The 14735-nt window shown below is 44.5% G+C and overlaps 1 protein-coding gene across 7 annotated transcripts in view; it reads right to left on the bottom strand.

Moving 5' to 3' along the window:
• Positions 1–1329: 1329 nt before the first annotated feature.
• The window catches only part of TSPAN4 (tetraspanin 4), a 360764-nt gene continuing 347358 nt past the window's right edge, over positions 1330–14735 (bottom strand). For all 7 annotated transcript variants that reach the window (XM_075281319.1, XM_075281321.1, XM_075281320.1 and 4 more), the window contains 4 exons: positions 8529–8630; positions 7721–7852; positions 4887–4970; positions 1330–3083 (listed from right to left, as the gene is read on the bottom strand). In XM_075281319.1, the coding sequence (XP_075137420.1) occupies positions 3015–3083; positions 4887–4970; positions 7721–7852; positions 8529–8630 (387 nt within the window). In that variant the 3' untranslated portion in view covers positions 1330–3014. The remainder of the gene's footprint in view (positions 3084–4886; positions 4971–7720; positions 7853–8528; positions 8631–14735) is intronic.

The raw sequence follows: 14735 nt of genomic DNA, 5'->3' as shown, positions 1-14735 counted from the left end.
TGTTACTGACCCATTGCATCAGACTGCAGGTGGCTTGGCCTATATTGCCATTTTAGAAAGATAAGGTGGAGCCCGGCAACTATAGGTAAATCCTGGGCATAAGCGGCGGCTCGGGACAGTTTCATATGGGCACATTCAGTGATATATGGGGCCTGTATGTTGGCTATATGTATTGGACTGAACACTATCTGGGGGCCCAAGCGCAGAACATTATAGTCAGGGTGCCTCATTCTGTAATCCTGCAATCCTGCCTTCAGTACCGTACAGCAGTCCCGCAGTGACTCGCAGCATCATAGATAACTATGAAACTTCATCCCCAAATAGTGTCCAGAAGATACAGCTGACATAGTCCCATAGGGTGACCGCACGCGTGGTGACTGTTATGTGGCAACCACTAGCATCTAAATCCTCACCTACCTGCAGTGAGCCAACAGGAGAATAATGCAGAGCAGTAACATTGGCCCACTAACCCATGACAATACTGTAATAGCACCACAGTGTAAAGTTTACAGGTTAGTGATCTGTATCTGCAATGTAGTGAGCCATACTCCTGTGAGATCATCCCATCACCCAGACTGCTTTTACCCCCTAGACGTAAGGAATTAAAAGGGGTTATCTTATATAAACTCACAATTCCCAGGCAATGGGCCCTGACCTTCAACCTTTCATCTGCAATGGTTGAAAAATACAGAGGAGCGCACAGTAATAAGTGACAGGCTGCGTGTCCCAACCTACAGCACAAGACACTTCTATCGATTTCACTGGCATTAAGATGTTACATTGATGGTCTCTCCTTAGGACAGGTCCTCAGTGTATCAGTAGGGATTATTACAACACTGCGCTGTGCGTAGCCTGGCGCTGACTTAGCACCAGGTACGGTCACACTTGTATAGACATTTCTGCACCATCTACATAACTTTTCGGTATGCAATAAGCTTTATTTGCTGAACTTGTAACATCTCACCTGAGTATAACAACTTACCTGAGGTAGGATCCCTGGGCCATCCTGAATCTGTAAGCGTCGCCCTCCTACTCTGTGCTATCCTGCCATGGTAGTCTGGAAAGGCATAATACAGTACTAGTACACAATTCATCCACGTAGCCTGTCAGACTCCAGTAGAGTTCCGCTATATCTCTATAAATCTCATACAATATGGAGTCCAGTATACGAGCCCCTTATGCTGCAGCTACATGGCGACTTACTGAAAGTCATTTCCTATACATATAAATCAGCACTTGACTTTTGTGACCCCCCAGCGGCCGGGACGTCGCCTGTCCACGTACTCAATGCACACAAAGCGTCTGATAAACATTTTTATTAGAACAAATTTTCACTATACTTCTTGCATAAATTATGTATATAAGTATATACACTGAAAATAGGGAAACATAGTGAGAAACTCTGCAGGGATCTTACCAGGAAGCAGCCATCATTGAACTCACAATGTGGGTTATAGGAATGATGTCCAATGTAAGCCGTACTCCTCATAAAAGGAGCGCTGATCTACCGTCTTGCTCGCAGGATGAGGCCGGGTTGTGCCGGGATAGAAACTGAACCGTAAGTGCTTTAGTATAAATGGAGACACTGAGAGGGAAGGGGGGATCTCATGAGCTGCCGTTAGGTGTTTGGATAGTGCTGTCTGGTGTCACGTCCCGCTGTCCTACTGGGAGAGGTGACAGAAGTGTGACAGCTCCGCTATAGGTACAGACAAGTGCTCGGCAGACACCTCCAAGGGGTCTCAGCAACAAAATGCATAGTCTTTCACGGATTCCTGCTACCATCTTTATACAGACGTCTCATTGCTTTTATATACACGTGTAACTCTGGCGGCCTCCCAGGGCGCTGACACCTTATCGACTTCCTATAAAGATGCCTTCTCTAGTTCTTAAAATGTACAATTGCTTATCGCAGCCTATAACATAGGTGGACAGGTTAAGATGGGGAAGAAAACATTGGAAAAAAAATATTGGGTTAAAGGAGAAGGTAAGGACGTAGAGGAGCAGAAGATGGCACGGTGTAGCCAACTGGCCCCACAGAACTATGTCTTATGGTTGCTCTTGTGGTGTCCTCAATATCATTTTCACACATTGTACTGCATAGTACAGCTGTGAATGGAGTTGGGGTGGCCGATTGTTAAGCCAAATTTTAAGTACTGCCCATGAACACACAAAATGCCGCCATATACTGCACTGTCCTCCTGGCCAGTAAGCATGTACATCGTATGGCGATAAGCTGAAAGCCGTGTTAGACTACATATATACTATGGTGTACCGAATGCCGAGGAGGATTCTGGGAATTGCAACCCAAATTCTTTTTTTGATACTAAACGCATGGAAAGCCATGTGGCAGTGACTTACGGTTAGTTACTTGGCATCTTATAAAGTACCAGAACATATTCACCTTACTATATTATCAGGTGGTTGGCGTTTCTGGGCACATTTTTGTAACAAAAAAGAAAAAAGTCTTCCCCAATCTTAGTATATGTAGGCTGTATACGGGAACCTTCTGAATGTGGACACAGAGTCAGTATTACTGTGTACTCCAGTAATATGGCAGGTAGAAGTTTTGGCTCTTGCGGTGTATGCTTATATAACTCAACCAGACGGAAAGCACGACCGGCAGTAGAGTTCTTGTGTGACACAGTATTGGTTGGAGAGAACAGGTACAGATGTGCTTCCATTGATCATGTGGTGAACAGTATAAAACCCACTGCTCCCCCCCAAAAAAGCACAGAGGGCCCCTCTCCCGAGTCTTGGCTTCCACGGATCACGTGGCACTTCTCTACCTCCATCATCGGGCTCTGTTTTGTAGAGTTGTCCACTTCCCACCCGCTGTCTGTCCTCCATACCTGGAGAGAGATGTTTCAGAGGGCTCTTGTGCTTTTCGAGGCTGTCGGTGGTGGTTTCAAAAAAGGAGGAAGAACAGAACTAAGGAAGATCTGCTTTGAAAACCACATGGGTTCCTCCCAGGTACATCTCCGTAAAGAGAGCAGGGAGTTGGCGGGTTGGATGTCTCAGGCGTAGTATGTGTCAGTTTTTGCCATCTGGCAGTACATTGTCATGGCAAATGTAAGTCCAAGGATCTAGAGAGGCAAAGAGAATTGTTCACTTACAGTACGAAGCCACAAAAAGTACAGGACTGGTATGAGAGTCACCACTGACATTACACTGAGGTTATGGGGCGTCTCTGGGACTAGGATACCGATGGTCTGTTCTATGGATCAGACTTGTGACAACCTGTGATTCAACTGTTGTTACAAGGAACTATCTTGGCAATTCAACTGTACCCAGCAGCCAGCCAATTATCGTGTCATATAATCCAGTTTTGGAGGAATGACGTTGCTGGGAATGTGAGACTTAGGAGTTGGGTCTTTGTACTTCCCCCGGACCACCCCCATGTACTGTTCTCTGATCTGGTCTAGTTTTCTGAACAGTGTTGAGACTCTCTGATAAATAAATGGGCCGAGCACATCTCTGAGGCTTCCACTTTGGCTAACAAAGTATATTGAATATTTCATTTCCCTCCCTATATATTTTAATGTGTTTAAAGCGTTCCTCCAGGAATAAATACAAAGTGCATGTGAATAGAGATGAGCGAGTACTGTTCGGATCAGCCGATCCAAACAGCACGCTCGCATAGAAATGAATGGAAGTAGCCGGCGCGCGGGGGGTTAAGTGGCCGGCCGCCGTCAAAGCGGAAGTACCAGGTGCATCCATTCATGTCTATGGAGCGTGCTGTTCGGATCTGCTGATCCGAACAGTACTCGCTCATCTCTACATGTGAATATAAGAAACTTTGTAATGTATCTTAAGGAGATCTATTTCCTTCTGCACTCATGAAGCTGTTCCCCTTCTCCTTATCGTCACTCAGAGATCTGTCTCTGTATCCAGTCTCACACTCACAGAACTCTATGGAGAGGGAGGAAGACGGAGGAGGCTGCTGCCGGATGGGTAACGGATTTATTGCTTCATTCTGAAAGTCTGATCTAGAAGACATAGTTATTAGAGATGAGCGAACACTGTTCGGATCAGCCGTTCCGAACAGCACGCTCCCATAGAAATGAATGGAAGCACCCGGCACATATACTTTGCCGGCGGCCGGTCGCCGTGCCAGGTGCTTCCATTCATTTCTACGGGAGTGTGCTGTTCGGAACGGCTGATCCAAACAGTGTTCGCTCATCTTTAATAGTTATGTCACATTGTAGCAGCAGCAGTTATCCGTGTGTGTTTTTCAGCCTCCTCCTCCCCTCTCCATAGATCTGTATGTAGAAAGTATCTCTGCCTTAAAAGTGGAGAAGGAAACATATTTTGTACCTTTGTAAGATAGATTACAAAGTTTCTCATATCTACCTATACTTCATATATTTATGTATAACTGGAGATACACTTTACGCCAGATAACTGGAGTCACTATAGAGATAAATCTGCTGCACCAAAACTTGCCAAGCTCTTACTGCCCTGACATCCTTTCTGTCTGTATATGTTACCTGAATGCAACCATCACATCTCTGAGAGTAAGTGACATTACTGACAATTGCATATTATGGGCCGACAATATTATAAATGTGCATGATATGCAGTATCTGCTTGTGTGTTATCACTACAGGTTACAAAGCACATCCTAGAATCTTATTTTTCATGAATAGCCGGCTAATCTCATAAAAAATACACCGTTCTGCCTTCCTATTCACTTTGATTCCCTTCTCATGTCCTGTGGAGGTCATATCCTTCATACCACATATCTAGATCTGTAGTTAACCTTGTCTTTAGAGGATACACGGCCATTAGAAATATGTCATTGCTATAATGGACTTCAGTTACAGCGTCTTATTAGAGTCGCTTCAGCTAAAGTGCCAAGACATTGCTCTCTTGTGTCCGCCACTGACCTGTACAAGAGCGGTGCAGAGTCCAAAGATACCGACGGCCAGAAGGTTCTCGTGTAGCCAGATCTTCACTGTGTCATAGCAAGGCTGAAATAAAGAATATCTATGAGTATAGTCTCTGAGCTTACCGCAAAAACCTAGAAATCTACATCATGTCCTCCAGAGACTTAATAGTGTACAGAAGAAAATGGCCCATCAACAGGAAGGTCCGACCGCTGGGGTCCTGTGTGCCTTGTATGAATGGAGCAGAGGGTCGCCTAATTCTATGGATCTGCTAGAGATGGTGGTAGAGCATTGTACTTGTTTATCTTTATCAGTCCTATAGAGAGTAATGGCACGGCCCTGTCCATGTGTGACCTGCCATAGTAGACACAGGACCTCCGTTCTCAGGATCAGTGGGGTCCCAGAAGTCTTTATGACTCCAATGATCAGATAGTAATCTCCATTATGTGACTATATTTAATAATGTGCGGGTCATGCTGTGGTTTGAGCCACGGCACCCTGTACAGTGTACAGAACAGAAAGAAGACTGCTCTGTATACTGTATAGTGGTCATTTCTACAGCTCAGCAACCAGAAATGGGGGTGCCATGTGTAGGACCAGCATCAGTCTGACATTAATAACCTACGTGTGGTGCCGCACAATGTACCTGGATGCGGCTATAGCCACATTCGGAGCCCGAGCCGCCCAAATGGTGAGTAATCTCAGCTATATTTTATTACTGGTCCTGGGGTCTTGCTGTTACTGGGCGGATAATAATGAGATATGGCTGAAATGAATCGGGTTTTCACTTACTGAGCATTGGTGACCCAGGGACTGGCAGTAGCTATAGCCATGTCCAGGTACGTCGTGTGGCGCCACCCTAAGGATAAGTCACTAATATCTAAAGTATGGAAACCCCTGTACATTACCATTATAATACGTGGACCCGCCCCGTTCCTGCTGACCTCAGATCACATAGGGTTCAGCAGCGTTGTGACGAGTCCGGGTGTTGTGGATGAAATCCTAAAATGGGACTGTCATCTTATTATTATTCATTACCGGCTCCATCATCACACAAGTGTAGGGATATTTTCAGAGTAATTTTAGAGGAAAATAAAATTCTTTCATGGTAGTACGACTTATCCCTGAGGTCTTCAGTTCTCATCAGCCAATGTACAGGTTATGATCATAGTGACAGAGCTGATTAAATTGGATTTTTTTTGTAGCAGGTCAGATAGAGTCATTTTCAGGTCTGAGCGGCCATAATTTATACATAGTGATTACTATAACCGTCAGGCCGCACAGAGCCTATAGATATGAGCCGACCACAGGCATCTTATAGTATAAAGTCCCTGATCCCCTTTACAGAATAGACGATTTTAAAGGGGTATTCTCAGACTCTGAAGGAAGGTCCATTGTTCTTATATGTAAAATTAAATTTGCAAATATTTTACTATAATCCCTCCTGTCCCATACCTCACAATATCTTGTTTATACCAGGCTTGTCCTATGCTAGTTCTGTTGTTCTCAGAATGAACTTGCGAACCGCCATTTCCGTATACCTGCTCTCCATATGAAGTAAGTCTGCGCATTGCAGTTCTCTCCCTGTGTATGTTCCAGAACTATCTACATGAACCCTCGATGGAGACATTTTGCACAGTAGGGCTATCTTTGATATTCTTCTTTGATGTAACACATCTAATGCTGTCATGTGTTCCTTTCCTTAAATGTATACATTAAAAGCTATAGAGACGTAGCGGTTACCAAACCAATGTTTGTCAGGTTACAGAACGTTCATTTTACGATATCTGGGCTGCGCACTTTGCACAATCACTTCTCGTTCTTTCCTGTACGGGGCGCTACATCTATAGCTACATCTGTCCGCCATAGACCTCTATTGATAGAGTTTGGGGCACAGTTTTTAGCTGTCACTTATAGAACAGCGCAGCATGTTGCACTATATACTCAGCTAGACTGAAAGCCTGACATAGACCACCAGACAGAAGACAATTAGGATGGGAAGGGGAACCCAAATGTCCTTTCATTGGTTGCATCGACCCATAAAAACTGTGTAATGGATTTTTTATATATATACCATGGCCCGTCCTGTGTACACTTATCCTGTTGCCGCTAAGTTATCTGGCAATACACAGGAGAGCAGATTGAGGGGGAGACCTGGAGCAGTTATGGGAATTCTGTAGGATTAAATGTGGTCATGTGGGCTGAACAGCAGAACCCCTAAGTAAAGAACGTAGGACTAATGGGGGGAATACGAGTCCAAAATATTTTATTTTTTTTAATGTAGATTGTGAGCCCCATATAGGGTCACAATGTACATTTTTCCCTATCAGTATGTCTTTGTAGAATGGGAGGAAATCCATGCAAACACGGGGAGAACATACAAACTCCTTACAGATGTTGTTCCTGGCAGGATTCGAACCCAGGACTCTAGCACTGCAAGGCTAACCACTGAGCCACCGTGTTGCCCCAAGAGTCCAAAATATTATGAGAAGATCACCGAGGAAGATACTGGGCTTCTGGAAATGAAAATGTTAGTCTGTAGGACAACCCCTTTAATGATAACATTCTGGCTACCTGCCGTCACCACTAGGTGGAGCTTACTGCCCCGCTCCCATTGAAATAACCAATACCTCTATATAGAGTGAACTCCCCTACAGACAGCTAGAATTGTAACATGTAATTGTACAGCTATAGGGTCTGAACACTGGATTACACCAATAACTATATCATAGCTTTTGTATCAGTTCCTCAGTTTCCAAGGTCTTTGTTGCATTAAACAGTGAATGGAGATTCCCATTGAATGACAAAGTGTCAGTGAATAAAATCCCACGTACCGCTTTCCACCATGTCCCAGGAGAGTGTAAGCCACAGTTCTCACTGAACTCCAAGCAACAGGAATCCGGGACCCGACTCGTATTATATACCTCAAACCAGTCTGTGTAGTTTGCCACCCCACAACACCGAAACTGCAGGAGCAAAGAGAATGTTATATCAGATATGGAGTCATGATATTGTATATAAGACAGCGGTGTAGGACATGGCCAGGTCTACACTGTCTGGACTCCAACCTATACCATGTCGTAGTCCTGGACATTTACATGTGGAGTCACCGATAGCTCTCTTTCATGGTTTTGTGTCCTCTAACAATATTAGGGCTCGTTCACACGGAATAAACGCGGCACGCAATGACGTTTGCGCCGCGATTTTGACGGTGCATGTTTGCAGTCGTGTTAACGCAATTTTCAGACTGGTGTCAATTTCCCACAATGCATCAGAATTAAGAGGCCAAAGTCTGCCCCCGCTCTCACAATATTAAGACACATGCATAATGCTCCAGTCTTAATAATCCCCCCCATTGGTTATATACCTGTGTAGTATATTCTATACAATATATAGAACTAACGTTGCAATACTTTATTTCCCCTGTTGTGGCGCTGCAAGGTGATGAAACACCATCAGGGGACACATTGTGATTGGTTTATTATTTAGGGACCATTCTAACAAGTAGGGATTGCTCCCATTATTACAATTAGAACATGCTTTATATGTGGCCTAGTTTCTATGGTCGGGAATTGTGGGGCGTGCACCCTTCATCTCTAAGGAGTGTGGACCTATGTGGACTACAAGACGTTTTCTACTTACATCCGTTTGGATGATGCTCCATGCATTGGTCAGGCCTATGTTTCCTTCGGTCCCGTACAAGTGGAGACCCTTCTTCAGATCTTGTTGCGCATATCTATCAATCTGAAAAGACACAACACCTTGGTGAACACATGTAATAGAATCTGAAATCAAAGCTAAACCTTTCTGAGAATGTGATCTGAAGAGATATCCTTGTGTGACTAATCTCCTGGAGTGATGAAATGTTCCAGGCGCCCGCGACTACATCTAACAGGAAGAGTTACAATGAGTCTGTCGGGATATTAATGCCAGTTTCCCATTAATCGCCGGCGTCCATAATGTTATTTTCTTAACGTGCTAATACGGAAGTATTCTAGTCCTACAGTCCGCTACTGTGTGACGGATGCCATCAATTATTTACTATAGCCAGAACATTGGGAACAACTGGGGACACCATACCGTACCGTCATATACGCCGTCCATCAGGAGAGGTGCACTTTATGAAATAACAGGGTTATTGTGTAACGTATACAGGGCCAGAGGCGGCTATTGAGAACTTGTGAACGGGGCTTGAATTTGGAGTGTATCATCCATATAGAGAAACATGCAGGTTTTTTTCAATTTCTTAATGAAATGAAAAATTAAACCACTGCAGAAAAGCTGTATTTCACAAGCACGTACGTTTTAAAAAAAAAAATGTCTATTTTACGTGTAACAACATAGTGGGTTTTTTCCCAAAGACTTATATGAGGAAGACAAAAATGAAAAATACAAATATTTTTTGCTGCGTTTCACTGTATGTGGCCATAGAGCCTTGAAGAGTTGACAAAGTTTTTTACACTATGTTCACACCATGGATCTCCATGAGTTACCTACAGAGACTCGCAGTCCCTATAGACTTTATGGGGTCCACTGGGTTTCCGCACACTTTCCTTCTTGCAGGACTTTTTTCTGCTGATTTTAAACAGGACCTTTCATGTCCCCTAGCACATGTGGATTTATATACTGCTAAAAAGCTGACAGTGCGCTGAATTTAGTGCATTTTTGGCTTTCCCGTTCTGTGCCCCAGGGGAAGAGATATCGGTGCCGTTACCAATCTCTACCCACTGTCAGAAGGGCGTTCCTGACTGTCTAGCTGGGCTGTGAGGAATGCTCCCCATAGCCCTGTACTGTCGGGGGGTGGGGGGGGAGATGTTCCTCAAAACCCAGTAGACTGTCAGGAACGCCCTTCTGACAGTGGGTAGAGATCGGTAACGGCACCGATATCTCCAGCCCTGGGATACAGGACAGGAAAGCCTACAGTGTGTTGAATTCACTGTAGTGGTATATAAAGCCGCATGTGCCTGAGAACATGAAAGGTCTTTAAGCAGAATCTGTGGTGGAGTCAATTTCAAAGCCTTATTATTCAGGTGGATAGTCAGACATCGCGGTTTCTGCCTCTATCTCTATATCTTCATCAGATATTGGGGATCATTCATTAACCATTTCCTTTCCTCCTCCATGGAGGTGAACGCTCTCTGACATGTTTTCCACTTCTCTCCGTGACTCAGATCAGTTTGATGAGATATTTAAGAAAAGGGACAAACCTAAATGGCGGACATGAGCGGCGCGGCGCAGGGAACGTAATGGATCTGCCTGGCCGCAGATAACACCCGCTTATCATCAGGTAGGAAGAAACAGGTCTGATGAGAACAATATTATCCCGAACAAAGGGCGTCCAGGAGACAAAAGCTGCACATGGCAACACGAAGGGAAGCAGATCTGATGGTGATGGAGAATCGATGCGCTTTGTGTGGAAACAAACAGAACTACCATTTAACCACTCAGCCCTAATCTCCCGTCACATCTGACACTGAACACTCTGCCATTATCAGCGCTTCTAAAGATGAACCTGGCCTTCACCCAAATACACACTGTACTATATATAGAGCATTAACATCAACAGACCTTGTTGTGAGGATGCCGTGCGGCAAAAACTTATAGTAAACAAGCCATACGGGGCAAGCACAGCTATAGGCACGCAAGATTTCACGCGTGAATTAAGGTTCAGTTCACATTGCATTTAGTTCTCTTTACATTTTGTATGTGAATCCCCAGCTATATAGGATAGCGATGCAGGCTGCGGGATTATATATAGTGGCGTAAAAAGGTACATTTATGCTTAACCGGGGAAGACAAAAGACAAGTCTGTCGGCAATGTTTTGCCCCTTTGGTGTGTATGGACCAGTTTGGTTCTTACACAGACAGTATTTTATGGTCAGGATTTTGAGGGCGTATCCAACTCTAAATACTGGCCAAAAAGACGGCTCCCATTGAAATCAACGGGAGCCGCTCAGGTCTTTTTTCCGGGAGCCATTTGCTCCGGCTCTCAGAAAAAAAGAAGCGAGATGCTCATTCTTTCAGGCAGATTCGCCTCGTGACATCCACCTGAAGACACTCCCTCCCGACTAGGCACATTCATTTGGGCATAATCCGGAGCGGAGTGCGCGACTCATTGCCAGTGCACTGCATCGCCATCCAGTTGCAGCTACCTGTATTTTGGTCTGGAACCTGAGACGGCCTCCACCTCAGGTTCCGGACCAAAAAAAACCCATGTGAACTTACCTTTACAGTGCCAAAGTCCCTGCAGCTCCTGTGTAAAACTGTAGCCTTAAAAACATTGGGGGGGGGGGGGGGGGGAGATATACTAAGTCTGCCAGTCTTAATTGGCATGTGAAGAGACTAAACTATGAAGAAGCTCCAGCCCCTTAATAAATCACATACACCCCTGGGCAGTATTTCCGCTGTGGATTTTTTTCTGCAATGTGTGAATGGGATATAAAATACAGCGTTTTTTGTGGCAGTGTTTCCGCAACGTTGAGCCCCGGCCTAAAGGAGACTCTCTTACATACATATTCTCTGTACATACTTAAAAAAAAAAAAAATCCTGTATCAGCGCCCTATGGGTATCTGTAGAATTAGGAGACATGACCTCATGTCCGTTCATCACACGGCAATACTACAGTTCAGTCCCATTCAAATGAGTAAAACTGAACTGCAGTATAGCCATGTGGCCAACAAATATGGTGTCACTTACTAAACAGAAATCAGCCATATTTTTTTAAATCCTGCACAACCCCTTTAATGCATGATGAGGCTGCACCTCATTATATATTGGGCACATCCTCCTGACACCATTGCACATAGTCACAAACCTACGATTGATGGCAATGGAGCTGAGCTGCAGTGGCAATACCTGACTGCTATATAGGGGACGGAGCCTTCTTCAAATAAGGAGTTATTGGGGGGTTTCTGGTCCTGCTTCATGCATTTCTTATATCATAAGTTCAGGACAAGTCTTAGTCTGCTGTTATGTGTTAAGCTGCAGTTGAAAGCCCGGCCTCACCGTCCATTTCCCACACACATAAAGGTTTTTGCTTGGCATTCAGCGCAGCTATTTAGTCCTATCAATCGTATGCATAGGTGAACATGCCCCGGGCTGTCACGGTAAGCTGGAGGGCCCGTCGAAAACAAACAGCTGCTGAGCATTACACACAATAGACTAAGCGCAGCTCAACAGGCCGGTGAACCCGGAGGCGAGGGATTGCTGTCATAAACAACACTCACTTCAAATCTGACTAAACACACATCCAAGACCCCGCGGCACCGACCCTTATGATTTTATATAGAGACGTAAGGAGAACACTTCATGCACAGCGTGGGAAAACTGGGTTTTATGTGAAGGCATTCTTGCACTTCAATACACGGTTCATTTTCATAGATGTAAGACATACACACACGGAGGGGCCGGGGACGATAAATGACTGTCACTCCCAGAACAGGTCGCCAATAGGAGGAGGGTCCCTGTTTTTTCCATAGGTTACCTCTATGCTAGCCCTGACTTATGAAGAATACACTTACCAAATATTAGGAATACTAAGGAAAGAGTAATATATCAGATTATTAAGCCGTTATCTAGAAGGATTGTCAACCTTTCATCCTTGTAATGGCGTCCATCAAGGGGTGGGATATATAAGTCAAATGAACGGTGGGTTATTTGAGTTGGTGTGTTGAAAGAAGGAAAATTGGGCTAGCGTAATGATTGTGATGGCTATACGAGTGGTCAGAATATCTCCAAAAAACAAGTATACTAAGGGTACTACCACCAAAACTGGTAAACCGGCAACAGGGTCATGGGTACCCAAGGCTCATTGATGCATGTGGGGAATCCAGCTCATCTGGTATAATGGAGCAGAAGAGCTACAGTAGAAGACTACTCATACCGACCCCCGTCCACCATTGAAACCCCCTGGGAATAGGAACTTGAATTTCTGAACTGGACACCAGAGCATTGGAAGAAGATGGCCTGATGAATCACATAGATGGCCGGCTGTAGGGAACCCATGTAGGAAGGACTTTTAGTGCGTGATGATGGTGATCCAAGAGAAAAGAACACCAGGATGAACTATGAGAAAAGGTTTTCAGATACTCTGGAAAATGTCCTGCCTGGTTTGGTCTTACATTTGTGTGGACATTACCCTGAGACATACTATCGACTGTCTGTTGTAGACCAAGTTCATCTGTTCATGACTGAAGTATTCCTTTCAACATTATAATGCACTCTCTGCCTCCAAGCTCCCCAGATTTACATCCGATTCAGCATTTATGGTAATGTATGTGCTCAAAAAGAAGTCTGATCCATGGAAGCCCCACCATTTTTGTCTGATAGTAGGTCTATGGACAGGCTTTCCAGGAAGGAACGTTCCCATAGAGAGCATACGTCGTCCTTCACCTCTTATCATTAAAGGGGTTTTCCCATCTCAGTGTTTCTGAGGCTTTGCCTGCAGTCACTTCTCACTTCCCGTATTTCTCTCCTCCCTACTGCTGAATGGGACTCACAATACTTCTGCAGGTCAGATAACATGCAAATGCTTGTACACAAGAGAGATAAGAGATCAGGCTTTATCAGCAAACTGCAATTAGCTGAACGATTGTCCTGCCTGCAAGAGCAGTGAGTGAGTGACGTCACTTGTCCTATAGGTCTGTGGTTATAGCAACACTGTGTAAACAATGGGGGGAATAAGGTAACACAGCAGGCAAACAAAGCAGAATTTATAAAGCAATATATTTAGGAAAAGTCTTCAATTTACATAAGCTACAAGTATAGATAGGATCCTTGAGATGGGACAGCCCCTTTAAGCAAGTGTGATGTGACCAATTTGAGCAACCCTAGCAGTCTACATGGCGTAAAATGTGCATGGCAATCATTCACATGTATGGTCAGGCGGTTATGGCAGCGACAATGACAGAATAACACTGATATTCTACACCTTCATTACAGATGAGCGAGTAGTAATCAATCGAATACCTCCCCGCCATAGGTATTTGTGTAAGCGTAATATTCGATGCGCTTAACCCCTTGGTGTTCGGCCGCTTACATGAATACCTATGGCGGGGAAGTATTCGATCGAATACCACTTGCTCATCTCTAACGTTTATCTCATGGCTAAATCAGAGTCATAATAAGAAGGAATGCTGGTAAATTTATCGAGAATTATTATCAGATTATTTGCAAAATTAATAAAACAAATATGTTTTCCCTGTGTGGTAAGATGTTTATGCTGGCCATACACATGGGATCAAAGTCAGCCATGATGCTGCCGATCGACTGCAAGACAATTTTTTTTTTTTTTTTTTTATAAAGAACTTTGACCGAAATGTCCATTTTGGCTGCTTTTTATCTTTTGTGAACATGTAGCTGCTTCTAATCGTCCCACAACACCAGTCCTATAAAGGATGAGGGGATCAGAAACTCTCCGAATACAGCCCTCCTGATCTACTTTACCAGTCCACACGGTCTCAGCGATGAGGAATGTATATACATAAACCGTATACAGAAAGCCGGTTCACAGGACGGCCAATGGCTCCCTCCCAAGCATTCATCTTCTATCCTGGATTACTATTTTCTAAAACAACAAAGCTTCCATTATGGAGTCATAGGGCCGTTCCGCAGAGGGCACCTTGCACGTGTGACTTGTATAAAAGCAACCGCACCGAGCGCTGCTCACAGAGAAGGCCCATGTAGGAAGCACTTTTAGTGCCTGATGATGGTGATCCAAGCTGAAGGGCGGTCAATTATTCATGGAGGTCATTTCTAAGGCAGCTCTGACAGGCAAATGCATACTGCCTGCGTATTGCCTGCCGCTACTGTATAATACGCCATGTTCTACCTTAAACCTCCCTGGGGGT

The sequence above is a fragment of the Leptodactylus fuscus genome, chromosome 7 (genome assembly GCF_031893055.1).
Source record: "Leptodactylus fuscus isolate aLepFus1 chromosome 7, aLepFus1.hap2, whole genome shotgun sequence".
Lineage (NCBI taxonomy): Eukaryota > Metazoa > Chordata > Amphibia > Anura > Leptodactylidae > Leptodactylus > Leptodactylus fuscus.
This window is presented reverse-complemented; position numbering and strand designations above follow the sequence as displayed.